The sequence below is a fragment of the Abrus precatorius genome, unplaced genomic scaffold (genome assembly GCF_003935025.1).
Source record: "Abrus precatorius isolate BTA unplaced genomic scaffold, Abrus_2018 Scaffold7, whole genome shotgun sequence".
Lineage (NCBI taxonomy): Eukaryota > Viridiplantae > Streptophyta > Magnoliopsida > Fabales > Fabaceae > Abrus > Abrus precatorius.
In genome coordinates this window covers 28,430,722-28,449,593 of record NW_020874417.1, presented here as the reverse complement: position 1 = coordinate 28,449,593, position 18,872 = coordinate 28,430,722, and the positions used below count along the sequence as shown (strand labels likewise).

At 30.6% G+C, this 18,872-nt stretch overlaps 1 protein-coding gene across 1 annotated transcript; it reads left to right on the top strand.

The window, feature by feature from the left end:
* The first annotated feature begins 1,810 nt into the window (after positions 1-1,810).
* On the top strand, positions 1,811-18,456 carry LOC113873156 (ATP-dependent DNA helicase SRS2-like protein At4g25120). The gene is made up of 29 exons (XM_027511159.1): positions 1,811-1,947; positions 2,120-2,798; positions 2,909-2,950; positions 3,117-3,280; positions 4,002-4,200; positions 4,757-4,813; positions 4,913-5,018; positions 5,104-5,237; positions 5,367-5,441; positions 6,786-6,911; positions 7,000-7,128; positions 7,222-7,305; positions 7,833-7,946; positions 8,071-8,171; positions 8,641-8,707; positions 9,620-9,670; positions 10,123-10,200; positions 10,817-11,023; positions 11,101-11,139; positions 11,838-11,909; positions 12,015-12,101; positions 12,177-12,233; positions 13,317-13,525; positions 13,631-13,724; positions 14,622-14,672; positions 15,139-15,201; positions 15,320-15,379; positions 17,347-17,409; positions 18,236-18,456. Exons 1-29 carry the CDS (start codon positions 1,841-1,843, stop codon positions 18,323-18,325), a joined length of 3,405 nt encoding a protein of 1,134 aa, XP_027366960.1. The 5' UTR covers positions 1,811-1,840; the 3' UTR covers positions 18,326-18,456.
* Positions 18,457-18,872: the final 416 nt, after the last annotated feature.

Here is an 18,872-nt window from a genome sequence, read left to right as displayed (position 1 = left end):
TTTTTCTGTCCGAAGTCTTTTTGTCGGTCAAATATATAACCAAACTCTATAGGAAATTTAAAATAAAATTTGCACTTACATATCATGGAGGAGACGAGACTTTAAAATAAAATAAAATGAGTATCGCTTACTTATTTAGCTTTTGACCTGTATCAAACACAACATGCATTGTCCATACAATAAAATAAAATGTGTATCACTTCCAACATGATTAAATAAAACAATGATTACATGATATTGGTAAAATTAATCAGAAATTAATTAAATAAAATTATTTGAGACGGCACGGAATATAGAATATTTAAATATATTTCATAATAATTACTTAAAAATATAAAATTGATGAAAAGTAAAAATAGTAATAAAATTTGAAGATTATAATTAATTATGTATTTCTAAGAACTAAAAACATGTTTGACTTCAAAATTGTCTGATAAAGAGTACTTAACAATTAATTGCAAAGGAAAAATTGTTAAAGGCATGGTACAATAAGTTAAATCAGTAAATGGGATATAATTTATTTAAATTAAAAGTTAAGGTCTAGTATAACAATTACGATTCACTGTACATTTTGATAAATGATTTAAAGGAAAAGATATACAAATTTAAATCACCTAATTTGATTCTGTTTAAAGTATTTTGGAGTTGAAATAAAAGAATAATGATTCTTAATATTTGTACAATTATATATTTTTTAACCAAATAAAGTAATTTTAAAATAATAAAACTTGGCTTTAGTTCATGAATTTTGCTATGTTGTACAACTTAAAATCATATTTATAAATTTGTTCTACCAAATTGTGAGCCGTAGAACCTTAATTCTTCCTCTTCTTTTGAGACAAATTTCATATTAAAATTATATGAAAAATTATAATGTAATAAATCTTAGAAATTGAAATAAGCATTTACTATAATTAAAATTTTTATGTCAATATACTTTTTTAATTAATTTTTATTCTCTTGGTAACGTTAAGAATTTAACAATTATTTCTCTTTGATAGTTATTTTTCATAGAAGAGATTTTATTTTTAACTTATATTAATTTTATAATTAGTTATCTGATCAAACAAAAACAAATATTAACGACAAAAATGGAAACGTATCATTTTATATTTTTTAAATGATTCAAATTCTGTAAGATACGTAAATTATTATTTATCCAAGCACATGCTTAAGATTAAATAATATTACTTTACATTTTATTTATTTCAAAAGGCAAACTGAGAACAAAGAAGGTAGGCACAATACAAAAATATTTTTGTGTTTTGTTTAAATTATAAATAAAAAATAATATTAAAAATCTAAGTAAATATTTGTTTGAAAAAATTAATCGCTTTGTTACTCAAAATTTAACACCTGGATGTAGGTTTATATTTACAGTTTTACTCTTTATTATACCATTTTTTTTAATACATTTTTACTCTGTATTATAACATTTTCTGTATATTTACATTTTAACTCTTTATTATAACATTTTTTTAATGATTCACTGAAAGTAAATATATTTTTACATAACATTTGTGTTTCTATTCAAATAATAAAAAATCAAGTTTAATAGCAAAAGCAATAAAAAAAAATCAAGTTTCTTATATTTTCTTTTTGCTTTTTATATATTCATTTTTTATTTTTACGTCTGGTAATAACATTAAAATTTGTGATATAAATTTACAATAAGATAAAATTTAAGGCGGTTACATATATTTTATTTTAAAAGAAGTTTTTTTTTTTGTAAAAAGAAAAAGAAAAAGAAAAAGAAAAAGAAAAACCTATTCAAAATATAAAACTTTGGCGCTTCCTGAATCCTATGTACGTCCAAAGCAACACTCACTTCGGCAACGAAATGGCACACCAGCAGCAGAGTGGCCGAATCAGCGCGTATTTCAGCGCTTCAAAGCCCCTTCTTCCTCTAAAAAGGCCTTCTGATTCCTTCATCTCTCATTCGCACCAGTAACTCCCCTTTTTCTTCTCTTTTCGATTTTTTAATTTTCTCAAATTCGATTATCTGTTTAATTAGGTTTTTAAAAATTTAAGGAAAAAAAATACAATCAATACATTTTAAAATGCTTGCATGCTAATTAATTTCGTTTTTCAAAACTGCATAACCTGTTGCTATATGAAGAATCAAGATTGCAAATGATAGAATTAAGATTACGAATGATGCTGGTTCAGTTCCAGTTGCGAAGAGAGTACCTCTTGCGGAGGTGTCGTTGAACAGGCCCAATGCAATAGGGGACGAGTGTGGTTCATCATGCGACTCAACTCACAGCAGTTTAAGTGCAAGGACAGTGACTGCTCCTTTAGTCGGCGCTGCGAATGAGAACATGTGTCAATCATATTTCGAAACTCCGAGGAAAGAATCTGAAGACTCTAAACTTAAACAGCTGGATTATTTTTCCACAATCAGCTTCCTTGATGATGATTTTGATGAGTCTGTTTTGGAGCAAATTGACATTTTGTGTGAGCAGAAATCTGCAGAGAAAGCGGCGGAGCAGCAGTTGGAACATAGCGGTTGTGAGAAAGTTGCAAGTGAGAGTGGTGTTGTTGGTGATGTTAATTTGAGTTCAAGATCTAGTAGTTCGGTTAGTGAAGGCATAGGAAATAGTGTTCTGTTTAGCCCTGGGGTTGAGTTAGATCCTAAAGAAGAGCAAGTGGATACAAGCAGGCAAAATTTACAAAATAGCACCATGCCTGAGGAATATTTAAAGTACATGCAATCCCTAAATGATAGGCAAAGAGAAGCAGCTTGCACTGATATTTCGACCCCTTTAATGATTGTAGCTGGTCCAGGAAGTGGAAAGGTCTTCTTCAACTTCCGTTCTTGGTCTATTGAGTGTTAATATTTTCTTTTTCCTTTGAGTTTTTGATTTTCATATTGGAGCTGAATTGTATTTTTATTTATTTATACCAGACATCCACAATGGTTGGGCGTGTATTGATGATGCTCAATGAGGTGATGCAAAATTTGTGTGCCATAAGATATAGACACTTTGCACTTAAATTTGATTCTTGTTTATCTTTCCTTATCTTTATGAACTTTCGTATTTTTACCCTTTATATTTAATTGTTGTTGCTCAAATTATCATTTATAATTTCCATTTTCTGCTAAATATGAGCAGGGCATTAGTCCATCAAACATTCTTGCAATGACGTTTACAACAGCAGCTGCCTCTGAAATGAGAGAACGTATAGGAGCTATAGCTGGGAAAGCAACAGCTAAAGAACTTACTATCAGTACATTTCATTCATTTTCCTTGCAACTGTGTCGTTCACATGGAGAAAAGTATGTAGCTCTGAATTTGATGGAGATTTTCTCCTTAATTTTGCTTTAGTTACCACTTCTGAGACACAACTAGTGTGCTGCTTTGTTTTGTATTTTAGGTACTAAAGTTGTAGAGTTGTAGCTGATTTCCTTGCTATTTGAATTTTGAATGCTAACTGTGGCTTTTGTCATATTTCATAACCCATCAATGAATTCAGGACCTGATAACCCATTTGCATTAAGGATACATGCCAAATATATTTTGTTGATAAAGAATAAAAAACTTCTTCACTAAATACATTTTAATTTGTATTTCTTAAACATATTTCCCGACAACAGTACATTCTTTCCTCAATTATGTAGAAATAATGGCTTTGACTCTGTAATACTGCTAAACTTTTCATCTCATTAGTTCATTCATTCACATGCATTGAAGTGAAAATAATTTTCAAAATTTGGATCAAGTAGTGGATGCTTAATATTGGGAAGCCATGTCAAGTCTTAAAGGAAGCTGTCTTAGTGAAAAAAGAGAAAGAAATACAAGAACAATATTTAAGATAAACTTAACATGTGCTAAAAAAATGGTATTCCACTTCTGTTTTTAAAGCCATATTGCCTAGTACTTGACCACAATGCATGCATATATTACATGTCTTAATTTTAGTGAGCTATCTGTTATGTTCAAAACCTGTTAACTCATGTTTCTAGAATAATTTTTGAATAATATTGAAACTATTTGCAGGCTTGGTCGTACATCTGAATTCTTAATATATGGACAAGGACAGCAGCGAAATGCAATTATTGAGGCCATCCGATTATTAGAAAATGGAAAGAGTAGGCATAAAGATGATGCATTATTGATTGGTGAATTGTCCAATGATCTAAAGAACCCTAAACAGTTCAAGGATAAGGCAAAGAAATGGCAAAAGTTTGTCACTCAGGTATATGGTTTATTAACTTCTTTTTAAAATACTTACTTTGCAAAAACTACATTAACCTCCCTCAATTCTTATAAAATTGCTCAGGTTGAAAGCGCATAATAATTTTATATTTGACAAGCCCAAGATGCTTCCTGTCCTCATGTTTCTTTGACTAGTTATGCATAATTTGAGAAACATTTGTTATTAACTATTTGATTCTATATTGTGACTTAATAGCAAGGTAGATTTTTGGAAAAATCAATTATTATTCAGGAACTTACCCAAATATATATTTTAACCAATTTTTTACAATAAAATAAAGTCTTGGTAATATCACAAAGCCTTAACAATTCTTTCATCTTTACCTGAGATAATTTGTCGTTCATCCAGTTTAAGTGCTGGAAAGTTGAGCTGTTCTATTTGGGAGTTTCTATGGTATAACTGTGCATTTCTTAAAAGCTACATTAATCTTTGTCGCTTATAATGCCTGATAAGGATCCTTCAATTCTTGCTTCTATTTACTTATGTTTCAAAGTTAATTTTCAACCTGAAATGCAATAACTGTACACCATTTCAGGCCAAAGCTTCAGGAAAAATGTCTGCAGAATATCGTGAAATGGGCAATGAAATAGGGGTAAGCTGATACAGGGCTTTTCCACATGTGCATGCACATACTGACAGAAATCCTTGTTCTGCTTTTGGACTTCTGACTCTTTTTCTGGATTGTAATCAGGCTGAAATTCTTGAGAATTACAACAACATATTAGAATCTTGTCATGCTCTGGATTATCATGACTTGATCAGCTGTTCTGTGAAACTGCTCATTGATTTTCCTGATGGTATGAATTTTCTGAAAGATACAGTTAAATCTTCCATTGTTACAGTTAGTTGGGCTAACATATGTTTGTTTAAACTGTGAATAAGTTTTCAAAGAATGTCAGGATTCTTGGAAAGCTATTGTTATAGATGAGTTCCAAGATACTAGTGCCATGCAATACAAGCTTTTAAGGATTCTTGCATCTCATAAAAAAATAACAATTGTTGGTGATGATGATCAGGTATGAGTACTTTCTTCTTAATTCCTAAATTATGATAAATCTGTGGTTGGATATTTGTATTGTTTTCTCTTTCTGCATTTAAAAGATCATCCTTGTAATCACTGGTCTCCTGTCTTATTTTCCTTGCAGTCCATTTACAGTTTCAACGGAGCTGATATTTCTGGATTTATCTCCTTTCGCAATGATTTTCCAAACTACAAAGAGGTATCTCTTGTTCTTGACTGACGAAGTTTTATGCTACATAATTTAATTATCGCACTATGCTCGGGTTAAAAAAAATTAATGTCATTTATAATATATAATAATAAATTTATTAAAAGAAATATAAATTTTATTATTAATTAACTTTCAAAATATATCTTCTATTAATAAATTATAATTTAATTAAAATTTATTGACATGATAATATAATTTCATATTATTATCTAATCACAGATTATCTTATTAGTGAAAATATTAATTTTCAGAATAATTACTTTAAAATTTATGTATGTTATATATTCTAATTGGTTAATAGTGTAAAAAAATTTATAATGGTTTATAACAATATTATATTCATAAATCATTTAATATTTAATTCTTAAAACAATTACACTAATTAATTAATGAAAATATCTAATTCAATAATCAAGAAGAAAACAATAACACTCAATCATTGAATCCAAAATTAATAATATTCTAATTTGGTGGCTTTAAAAATTTGAATGAAACTTCAATCCAAACCAAAAGATCACATGAAAACCTTTATGTATTTGATTAATACAATATCAATAAAAATTCAGAAAATTTCTAGAATTCAATCAAAACGTGTTAATTTTGTTATACCACTTAATTAACTCTAATTTTTTAAAATTGACTCATACACTTTAACCAAATAATAATGAATCAATCACTTCTGAAGTAAAGTTAGAACAAATACCATTAGTTCATGAAATTAAATAGATTAGAGAAAAAAATAGAAAATTCAAATTGAGAACAAACGTTGCAAACCATTCTTAAGAATGTTGTGCTTTTTTGATCCTTGAATTAGATAATAAAACTATTCCTCCATAGGTGGAAGAACACAAAAATCTAGAGTTGATGGAATAGGAAAGAAGATACAAAAGAAGAATGAAATATATATTTAAATTATTTAAAGGATTATCTTTTCTCTTGGATAAAAATTAATTTATTATGTTTAAAGAAATATATAATAAGATATTTTAATTATTAATTTAATAAAATATTTTTATATTGTGGTAAAAATTTTAATTATTATATCATAAATAAATATTTTATCATTTTATATTCAATATTCAATTTTTAATTATAATTTAATATTATATAAATATATTTATTTAAATGTATGATAATTAAATAATATATTTTGTAATTAAAGAGAGAGAGAAATATGAAAAAGTGGACAAAATTATTTTAAATTAAAGTCAAAATTGTGATTCAATTTTGCAATTGAAGATTAGAGATAGAAGTTTGCTTCTATATATATATATATATATATATATATATATTTATCTTCATTTGGATACTTGCATAACTTTTTTGGTTCAGATTAGGCTTAACAAAAACTATCGATCAACACGTTGCATTGTTGAGGCTGCATCTTCTCTTATTCAAAATAATTCCAAGCGATGTCAGCTGAAGAATGTTCTAACTGACAACACTTCTGGATCCAAGGTTCTTGCTGTGTACTCTTCTGAAATATGCGTTGAATTGTGAATTTTCTTATTTATATAGCTAAAATAACTTTGTTAATAATCTGCAGATAGTTATAAAGGAGTGTCACAGTGAGGATGCACAATGTGCATTTATTGTTGACAAGATCTTAGAGATTTCCTCAAATAATTCATCAGCTAACAGTTATGGCAATATTGCAATTCTCTACCGTAGGCAGGTGATATTTCTTGCAATTGTAACTATGTATATGTACAAAAGTGATTGCCATATATTTGACTGAATGAATTTTATTACTCCCTTCTTGTTTCAGATATCGGGGAAAGCCTTCCAAATGGCTTTCCGTGATAGGAAAATACCATTTAACATTCATGGTGTGGCTTTTTACAGGAGAAAGGTAATCTTTTCAATTAAGATAAAAGTGTATTTATTTCTAACAATTTCTAATCGGCTATTGTTAAAATATAAATTATTCCTTGTATTTTATGGTCTCCCCTAACAGCTTGAAGTTTTGTATTAGGTTGGTCCTTACCTGTTTTATGACTATTGTAAACATTGAGATTTTATATCCATGTAATTCCTTTTACTGCATACAATACTGTACTCTTTGCTCCTTTGGTGTTAATTTTGTGTTAGGCTAATTGCATATGTCAATCTGCTTTCATTGTGTTCCTAATCTGCTAGTTTTTTTTTTCTTGTCTCCCCTCTATTTATTTCCAAGTAATTCCTTTTCAGCTGCATGTATATATTAACAGAGAAATAAATGTATTACTGAATTAAGTTACAAAGATATCTGTTAGTTGATTGTTAGAGTTCACAAGCCCTTGAAACTTTCGTTTATAATCTTTTAACTATCTGAGTTGTGAATGGTTGTATCTTTCCCATTGAATATATGCATAAGTTACTTGTGCTTTCTTGTAATAGATAGTCAGAACTATCATCGCCATGCTCCGAACAGCACTGCCTGGTTGTGATGATGGCTCATATAATCGAGTTTTCAAGGCTTTACTACCTTTGGAGAAAGATAAGAAAACAAGGGTACATGTTTTATAAAAATTTTCAGCTTGAAAATACATGACTGGTGGAGGACTCCATGATTGCTTTCTATATTTTCTTTAGTTCTTAGATATTGTTTCAGCATACACATTTCATCCCTTTGCAGATAATTGACCATATCAACAAAATATCAACTATTAGAAAATGCAGTTTCTTATCAGCTGCTTGTGACATCTTTAGTGCAAAGATTTCTGGTACCTTTAAAAGGTTTGGTAAAAGATTCTTCCCTGAGTTTTATCATGTCATATAAAGTATTTGAAAAAAAATAATACTTTGTTCAGTTTCTCTGCAAGAAAATGCATGATGCATCTGATTTTCTAGAATGTTCATTTCTTTTAAAGACAATTAGTTTTTTTCAACCTGCTTTTATTTGACTTTTAAAAAAATAGTAGTATACTTGTCCCTCCAAAATATCGATATTATGGAAATATTCATGTGAGCAATATTTCTTCTCAATTTTGGGTTGCTTTTTTATTTAGGGCATATTTCTTGTTTTTGTGCTTATCCCTTGACTTAATATGGTTTGTTTCTTGCAGCATCTGTGAGGATAATTTCCTTTGTGAAGCATGTTTATGAAGCCAGTACATAGACATGTCTTTTCCGTATTCTTGTTCTGTTGTATTTAGTCTTATAAACTAATTGATATGATGACTTCAATAGCTGTTATTGGTTGTAGGAGTGAGCTTACCCATGGAAGGAAGGTTTTAATGACACTAGAAATGATATCAAAACTTGTTAAAAGGGTAAGTGCTTTCTTTACACTTCAATGGCTGATGTAATTTATATTTGAAATAATTATTGAATCATTTTTGTTGGTGAATGCTGAATGCTAAGAAATATATTTTGGTGATATTTGATCTTTCTATCGTAGATATGTATGGGGAACATTGAATTAGAGGAGTATTTAATATAGGAGATAGGTGCAAATATTGAGCATCTGGTCTTGCATCAATGATTTGTATTAAAAACTTTTATTGAAAGTCACATGACTGAAATGAGTCTGATGATTTCAAAGTCATTTGACCTTTTTGGGGATTTCAGGAGAAATTAAGAGGCAAATCTTTTGCTTATGGTATTGTGGAGTGTTCTTAGTGTTTTGCTTAGTATGATATGAATGGACATATGTTTTAGAATCTTCTGTGTAATGTTTTATTTTCACCATCACTTTGGGAAAGAATTGTCTTGTTGGCTTATGGTGTTGTTTGGTAATTTTTCATTTTAGACAAATTATCTCTTGTAGATATGTGATTTGTTTGAGCAGGGCTCCACTGAGAAAAGAAGATCAAATGGCAATTTTTTTTTAAAACAGGTAGTGGAAGACCTAAGTCGACCTTAGTTGAAACCATTAAAGAAGAATTTATGTGAATGGTTTTACTAATAAAGCTCTCTGGTATCTTTTGGTCCATGTAGCCAATTTAGTAGTGTGGGATTGTTGTTGGTGTCATACCTTTCTTCCTTGTCGTTGTTGTTTTTCTTTTGAACTTTGTAAAAGAGGATGCTTTATCCCCATGTTTATTTCTCTCCTCTTAATAATCATGTTCCCCTAAAAGAAATACAACATGACTTACTTTTTGAATCCTGACCATTCTTGTAAGATTCAATGCTACTGATTGACTCCTTTCACCTGAAATGTATGCCATATTTTTTTATGTCAGGAAAAATCAATCTCAGCTATCATAACTTGTGTGGCAAACATGATACCCGAGGTTTGTCATTCCTTTTAATGGAACTCTTTCTCTAGTACAGTATAGTCCGTGGGTTATCGTATTTTCTTAAAATGATACAATCAGCTTTCAGGTGGCTGTTGGCAGTTGCTTGAACTGATTTTTTGTTTATTTTTTAACTATATATTTGTATTTATAGCTCACCTAGTGGGATTTGGCTTTTGTTGTTTTATTTATAATTTTTAGCTCCTTGAAATTCTTGTGGGTGTGTGCATCAATCATACAATTGTGTTCATGCATGATCCGACTCTTTGTTTATCAATATTTTGCGTCTTTTATTGATAAATGCAAAGATGTATTATTTTAATTTTGACATATAATTTTTCATGAATTTTGAAATAAACTCAACTCTTTTATGAAAATATTCCATACAAATACAATGTCATGATTCTTCAATTTCTATTTAAATATTTTCTGTGAACTATTGCTTTTAGAAATACCTTCTTGAACAACGGGCAATCATTGATGTTGATGGAGGGACATTGCTGAATGAAGACTACGACATCCGATCTGTAAGTTTTTTATGCAAGAGAAACTTAAGTTGCTATCTGTGAATGTTGTGTTTGGAAAAAAATGTTTCTTGTGTTTGTAATGTTAATGTATATGTTGAAAACTTCAGGTGTAGTCTGTAATTAATAGTAATTATTGTATAGGTATGTGCTCTTGTACTTTTAATATTGGTTGTACTCTGGCATTACACACTTACTCTACTAAGTTACACAGCCCTTTTCGTTACTATGAATAATAATGGGTATAGTTGCATTCACAACAGCAAGGCCTCTCTCTCTTGGATCCTTTTTTCTTTTTTTACATTGTATCAGTTAATGGCTGAGAAACCCAAAATTTTTCATCGTTTTTCACTTACAAAGGTATCATTAGCATTTGTGTTTTCTTTTGGCTTTTGTGTCCTCCAGTTTTGTTTCTCTAGCCACCTTTTTCATTCTTTGCTCTTATCATCCTTTGATTTGATGAGGCTAAGAGTTCTCTAATTAGACCAAACCATGATGGCGTAAATATTTGAAGGAAGATATTATTTTAAATGTAACTTCAGATTCTTTTGATTTTCATTTTGAATTCATTTTTACCTAGACTTTGTTCACCCATGGCTTGGATTGCACCTTTCTTCAGGTTCGTCAGTACCTGTTAGATGATGTCTCTGAGTTTCTATCCACTAAATTTGTTGAGGTAAAAGGGGAAAGGGAGATATCAGAAGATCAAGGCTGCATTTTTGTTCTAAAAGCATTTGTTGATTATTTATTTGAACGTGAGAAAGAAAATTTTCGTTCTCGGAGAAAGGACAATGAAAATTCTGTGACATTAACTACCATTCATCAGGTGCCTATCTCATTTGATTTGTATCTAATGGAGTTTAGCTCAACAATGATGCAAGTTTAAATTTCTATGACCTGTAGGCTAAAGGTTTAGAGTGGGATGTTGTGTTCATAGTTAAGGTACGTGATTGCTCTTTGACAAGCTCAAAAGCAAGTAGATGAATATGTGATGTTGTATGTTTCTCAAAAACAGATATTCAGATGTTTATACCCATTTACTAATGCTATCCTCAGATTTGACATCTAACATTTTTACCTGATTAAAATGCAAAATGACCATTCCACTGGTTATTAGAAGTCCAGTTTTAGTATAGTTTGGTCGGTGTTTCAACTTATGCTCTTTTTTAAGAAATTAAATGAAGATTGAGTTTCACAATTACTGATGTCTTGCTGTTCACATAGTGGACGAACACATCCTTATTGTGAATATCTAAATCGTCACATGTCATTACCTTAATCATGAATAGTAATTTCTTGCTTTGTTCTGTATGTTTTTTAATGTTATTGAAAAAACTTGTTCAAAAGTTAATAATTGTTTGTGATCCTTTGACAATTTTTTTACTGACATTTACACCTGGTTATCTGCAACATGACCATGCAACTGTTCAATAGAAGTCACCGAGTGAAATTATTTAAATTTTGTATCACAAATTTAACAATGTTCATCTTTATTTTGATTTGACTTGTGATACTTGACAACCTTGTTCGGGGATCATAGTTCCTTGGTTTGTTCTGTGAGTTATTACAGAAGTTGTTGATTACCTTTTTTCGTTTTTTGACTTTTTTTCCTTGACTGGTGTTTTGATATATCACAATAGGCAAATGAATCTGAGATCCCTCTATTACATGATTTTAAAGGTACTGTAAAGGACTCTGCAGCCTTGGTTGAGGTACATTATTATTGTTTTATAGTTGGATGAGTTATTCATATCTTCGTTTGACATTGGTTGAATTTTTTAAGTTAATTATGACTCTAATTCTTATATGGTTTTAAGGAAGAAAGACGTTTATTGTATGTTGCAATGACTCGTGCCCGGGAGAAGCTCTTTATTCTCTATGTTATGATGGACTCAAACTGGCAGGTTTGTCTAGCATAACTTTCAAGTTTCAACTCTTTTTTTCACTTGTTGGATTTTGCTAATTTTGTGCATTTCTAGATGCTTCAACCTTCACGATTTCTGAAAGAAATCCCTCATCATCTTATAGAGGTTCAGGTATGTCGTGATGCCTTTATATATACTATTGTCATTATCACAACCATAATATAATATTTGTTTAAAAATTTTATTCTTTCTAATGGAGTAATAGTTGTTACTTGTTACCTTTAATTATCTCTTAATTCTGTATATCCTGGGCTATACTACATTTATCAACAATATCAAATATTTGGACTTGTCCATAATTGTCAAACATGAGTTTAAGTAGACTTGTTGATGAGGAGTAACCTCAACTCTCAAACTTGACTTATAAACTTAAAAAATAATACATTTTAATAACATTTGCCCAAACAAAATAGAATAGCCGTAATTTTTATTCAATATTCCAACTCTATATAAAGCAAAGAGAAAATCAAAGTCATACCAATTCTGAACATCTGCCCCATGTTTTCACTCAATGGACTTATTTCATCCAGGGAAGTGCATGGACATCATGCACTGAGAAGAATGGCACTTTATAGTGGTGCATAACTGCACATGCTCAGGCCACTGGTGATGGACTTCTGGGGAAAAGTTAGCCAGAGCTTTGTGAGTTGACCAGTCACCTAAGTTTTCTGATTGGACTGGAGACTGAAGCGTTACCAGGTTGGAGTTGATCATGATTGAGGAGAAAACTAACCAGATTTAGAATATGCTAACTAGAATTTCAAAACTGCTTGAGAGAAACAGAAACACTCGTAGCAACCTCTCACTTATACTTGTGAAGAGATGCAAACAATCTTTAATTTACACTCCCTAACTATTAGGGATTTCATATGGCGCTATGCGTTGCTAACAAAGTTATTTACAATGGTCAACTGTTTTATGTTTGGAATATTTTCTCTTTTTATTTTCCTCAAAATTCTATCTATATGTGATAATTTTGATTAGAGTTTCATAACTAAAGAGAGCAAGAGCCTCTAGCTGGAATTTTATTGCTGGATGATGTATATACTTACTTGGCAACCATATATAAAAAACACTGTACCTTTTGTGTTTCTTAACCTAATGCCACATCTTCTTACTAGCTTGTATCTTCTGCTAATGTAAAATTTATATTCAACTGTTTATAAGTTTAGTGAATAGTAAATATTTGTGTAGGGTGAAATAAATTCACAAGAACTACATATAAAGAAAGAATCTCTTCAAAAGGAAACTGCCCATTGTACCACTGACATGTTGATAAAAGAGCAACAATCTGAAGCAGATACAGTCCCTATGCCTAATGACATAATCGGTGATAGTTCTAGTGAGGCTTCCAATGAGCTTGCAGAATTTGAGGCAAACAATGGCAGTAATTTCTTAAGAAGGTTTCTCTTTATTTTGACAATTATATTACTATTATTTGACACTGGTCCAAGCTGTAATTTGTCTAGAAACATTAATTTTAATCATTACATATAGTTTATTTGCAGATTTAGCGTTGAGGACAGATCTGTTGTTTCACATTTATTCCATCAATGGGCCAAAAAGAAAGCATTTCAAGATCCAAAGAGGTTGCTTGATAAGGTGACTATACAGCTGGATGTACGTGTGTGTGAGTGACTGAGTGTAGTGTTGGAATATCTCACAATATCAATCTTATATCTTAGAATTATTTAGAATATCCAATAATATCTAGATTGTAACCTAGAATATTTTAAGTTATCTTAGAGGTTATTTCTTAGGACTAGTTTTTCTATTTTCTTGTTTCCATATTTCCTAATATCTTATGAATTGTTTTCTTATTTAATTAGAATTATTAGCATAAATAGGGGTGAGTGCATTAGATTTTTTCATCACTTGTACATATCGTTGTAATACATCAGAACATTAGTCAGTGAATCTTTCTCTGTATTCACTCCCTCTATCTAAAATCCCATAACTTCAACATGCAGACATATCAAGTGAGAGGAGTAAATATTAACCTTTAGTTCAATAGATCTTACTTAAAACATAAAAATTATACGATCTTTTTAAAAAGTCGTGACTTTTAAATGGTCATCTGATATGAGAGGGGTCTTTAGTTCCTTTGCATATCTGACAAAGTCCCTTCACAAAAATCCATCTATAATGAAATGCAATGGAAAGTAATGCATTTTATCCCAAGAAGGACCTCATACCTTTAAAACAGAAGTGCTGGAACATCAATAACTACAAACTGGATGTCTGTGGGGTTTCTTAATGTTGGGAATTACAAACTGAGGGAGTTGATCAAGTCTCTCAATGTTGATTTAATGGAAATAGTGCTTGAAATGCTGTTAAGTGCTCTCTTAAGTGGAGATTGGTGGGTAAAGCATTTTGCAGATATAATGCACTATCAAATTTTAGAAGTCTTTTTTAAAATATTTATTTAGGTTGCAGAGCATGAATATATTTGAGTTTGCTTATTTGGTAACTAAATTTTTTTTCTAATTGGATATACAGGTTGGTTTTGTAATTGATGAACGCCTTAGGCAGAAGAAAAACAAGAACAAGGTCCAGGAATATCTATACTTCTCTTAGCTTCCTGTTTTATGCCTTTATCATTCTCTTGTATATTTATATTTTAGTTCATATCGACAAACTGAGTCATATGGAATTCTCCTTTTGGATACAATTTTTGTCACTTACTATATACTTAAATTATTGTTCCGATTTTGTTGAATATTTCCAATATTTAAATGCATTGGATACAGAATGATATCAAGAGGTATTTAAGATAACAATGATAAGGTTTTGGCCCCAAATGATAATTACATATTCTTTCTCAAGTATCTTCTAGCAACAATATTTTTCTTTCTTCATCTTACCAGACAAGCAATCATCTTTACTGACAGTAGTCTACCAAACATTGTTCGTATTATTGTACTGCATCTTATGCCATCTCTTATGAAACAACTGTCTATGTTGTGGATATCTTGTAACTAACTGTTTTAATCCTGATTTCTAATTGCAATTTCAGGATTTGTTGACTACACTAAAATCTTGCTTAAGATGTGACGAAGCATTTCAGTATGCTCTATATGTAAGTGCCTTTGCATGTTCCTTAAACTAAATGTGGTTTCATTTCTAGTATACTGATATCTTTCAAAGAATTTGAACTTCTATTTTATCCTGTTTGAATCTGATTTATTTTTTTCTAGATTTTGAGATGGGAACAAATTCCTGCTGATAAACGTGCTCATCTTATGAGGGAAAAACAGGTTTGCTTTTTTTCACTAGTTTTTCTTTGGATCTTTATGAGATATATTAGAATATTAGCATCCTTTTTTGTTTTGTACGTACTAGTACATGATCTAGATTATTAGTATAAATAGATGTGAATAATTTGTTTTACATCATCTCATATTATTCAAAGTCTATTTTTTCTTCCTTTTCCATCAAATTCCAATAATTTCATTAATGTATCAAAGAGATACCATCCAGCTTGACCTAATTGTGTCATTGTTTTAATTGTCAAGTTCCCTGAATATAGATTTACTTTGTTAGCCTCACCTTCTCGGGATTTACTCAACAAATTGACCACACCACTGGAATCAGATGGTGCTGATTTTCAAGACATGATTTCTTGTTGGAAATTATAAGCCCCTTTGGGCCTTAAATACTCAGCCATTCTCTAGTGACCAGTCCTTCACATGCCAGTGTGGGGCAGACTACAACAAATTGCCTCACCTCAAGTTTTGGGGCTGTTCCAAGCCTTAGGTAGTTAGAGAGCCCAAGTCTCTCGAATACCTGGAACAGGGGGGATGGTTTTTTTTCACTATTTTTGTATCTTCATTCTTATCTTTGATCTTGTATTTCATTGAAACAGATCCACAGAAAGGCTTTGTTAATAAAAACTTTTTTTAAATATATATTTTGATTGAGTTCTTTCAAACACTTTGCTCCTGGCTCTGTTTGACTTATTTTCCCCCCTTGTTGCTAGGTAGGTTTGTTTGGCTCTTCTTCCTAGTTCCTACATATAATATCTGTCAAGAACCATCTTTTCCCAAAGCTTAGGCTAGTGGTCAAAGACACATGAATGATTTTGTTACATCTCTTAACACACCCTTTCATGCAACAACCCTTTGGGCTAAACAATTCCTTGGCCCATTTTTACTATATGCTGAAATTCAATTTTTCCTTTAGAAGAACAGGGGTGCAAGGTTCAAACTTATAAGAACTTGATTAAGGAGGCTCTAATACCATGTCCAAAACAACTCTCCCAAAAGCTTAAGTTGCTGGGTGAAAACACATGAATGATTTTATTAAACCTCTTAACAAATTGCTTGGCTTTTTTTCTGTCTGTCCAGAATTAGCTTATTCCATGGGTTTCTCTTCTCTTTCCTTTGTTTGGTTCACTTTCCCAGTTTCCCTCTCAACTGATGTTTGGCTTTATGAGGGCTGTCTGGCTTTTATTCTTGCAATGCAATGGTTAATATAGTTTTGTTGTGCTTTGGTTTTGTTTGCCTTGTTTGACTTTGTTTAGCCCTGCTTTTTCATGGCCTTGTTTGTACTTGTCTGGCTCCTTAGTTGTGTAGTTTGCTATGTTCTCTTCTGCCTGCAAACTATTGTTCTAGCTGATTCAAGCCATTTTCAACTACTATGAGTTAGATATATGTTAATGTTCAAATTTTTTTTTTTCATGCTTTATGTCTTTTAAATTCAAGCTTGAGGTTATTCTTGATGTTTGAAGCTGCTAATATATATATATATATATATATATTATGAATTTGGATTGGCCTATGCTATGCCTGGTTATGCACCAACAAATATTTGCATCATATCTTCCCAGCATTGCCTTCGTTCTGTCTTGGGATGTGTCATTTTGTTGTGTCTCTAGCAATGCTTTTGTAATTAATGGCGCTCATATTTTAAAGTTATTTTCTTTGCAAAAAAGTGTTTTTATTTATATGAAGCTGATTAGTAGGCTTAGGATCTGACTATGTTAGAATCGTCTTATTAGAATGGTCAGAGTAGGATTTTAGCGTCATACACTTGAATTACACTAGATAAATTATTAATATAAATGGCTGAGTGGATTGTATCCAATGCATCTAGTCTCTGTACTGTGTGGCTTGGACAGAACTATTTTTGTGGGGTTGTTATATTACCATAGCAAGCCATGAATTTTCATGATTGTTTCTGATATTGAATGTGAGGTTTGACAGTATGTCTTTTCACTTTTCAGGAACATTTCCTAAAATTAAGGATTGAGAATGCAATGGGTTCTGCAACACCAACTGTCAAGCAGGTAACAATTAATGGTGAATGGACATGTTAACCCTTTCATTTTAATATTTTTGGCTAAATCATGTCTTGCGGTATATGGTTAATAGTAATTAAGATGTGTAGTTATTTCACCTAAGGAAATAACATAGAAATACAGAAATTATGCAAACATCACGGTTATTGTTTAAACTTGCTTCCTACATTCCTGTTGTAATGAGTTTCATTTACTCTGTTGAAAACATTTTTTCAATGAAATTCTATATGAATGAATTATTTTGTTTGCATTGTGCATGTATATATTTTTACCATCTACTAGGTTAGCTCAATGCGACCTACCATTTATTCTTATAAAGATCTTGATCTATATGTTCAAATTTATTTGATTGATTTTGTAGTAATAAGCTTTATGATTAGGATTGAATAGTTTAATGTGTATCTTAATTTTACCCTATTCTCTTTTTGTTGTTTGTCTTGCTTTTTTTCCCATACATAATGATAGATGCCATCCTAGTGATAAAGATTGCCACTTTTCCAAGGAAAGAAATGATAGTTCCATTCCAATTTTTACCAATTACTACTTGATGGTGTCGGTGCCTCATTTATAGAAAGTCTCCATCTCATATTTTTTTTCCTTTATAAACAAGTTTAGCATTGCTAATGATCTATGCTTCAATTTTCGTAAAAAATAGAATTGAAATGAAACTTAAGCTTTTTTTTTTATTTCTTGATAATGAGAGTAAAGAGATGGGTGTGTTGTGCCTTTTATTTCTGAGAAAGAGGGGGGGGGGGTGTTATTGTTAGGCATGTGAATCTGTCTTGGGGTTGACACGTATCAATTGTTCTTGCAGATTTCTTATTTGAAAAAACTAGGTTGCACCATGACCCCTACATCTCGTCTCCATGCGTCTCATCTTATTGAGCAGTACAAATCATTGTAAGAATCCAGTAGTGGGATCTTTTGTTTCTCCTTTCCAGTCTCTATATTGAATGTTTAGAGTATTGAAGTCCAAGCTAGTTTACAAGCTTGAATTCAAATGTTATATATATATGAAGCTGCTTGAATTTTAATCATCTATTGAAGTTTTTTTTTTTTTTTATATAAATTAACCTGCATAGTAGTGTCAACTTAATGGACCAGGTAAAAAAGCAAAGGTTGTTATGCAATTTTATAATTAGATGCACTGGTAGTTCCTTTCAAGTGATGGTACATCAATTTAGTTCTAAATTGAAGTAATTTTTGGTGTCTTATAAATTAAGAGAACATTATATGTTCTCTCATATATAAAATTATCATGATTAATTTTAAATTAAATATGTATAATAGATAATAAAGGTTAACAATTTACTTGAAAAAAATGTCTTTTATTCTCCAAAATATTAAAAAAAAATTATAACTATTAATTTAAAGAGTATTTTCTTAAGTTTATGGATATTATAATAGGCACTATAAATAAATCTAATCTAAATTAATATTGAATAGACCTT

Coding starts and splice junctions, on each gene's coding strand:
- LOC113873156 (XM_027511159.1), top strand. CDS start 1,841: ATGGCACACCAGCAGCAGAGTGGCCGAATCAGCGCGTATTTCAGCGCT. Junction 5,442..6,785: donor ATTTTCCAAACTACAAAGAG/GTATCTCTTGTT, acceptor TTTTTGGTTCAG/ATTAGGCTTAACAAAAACTA. Junction 7,947..8,070: donor AGAAAGATAAGAAAACAAGG/GTACATGTTTTA, acceptor ATCCCTTTGCAG/ATAATTGACCATATCAACAA.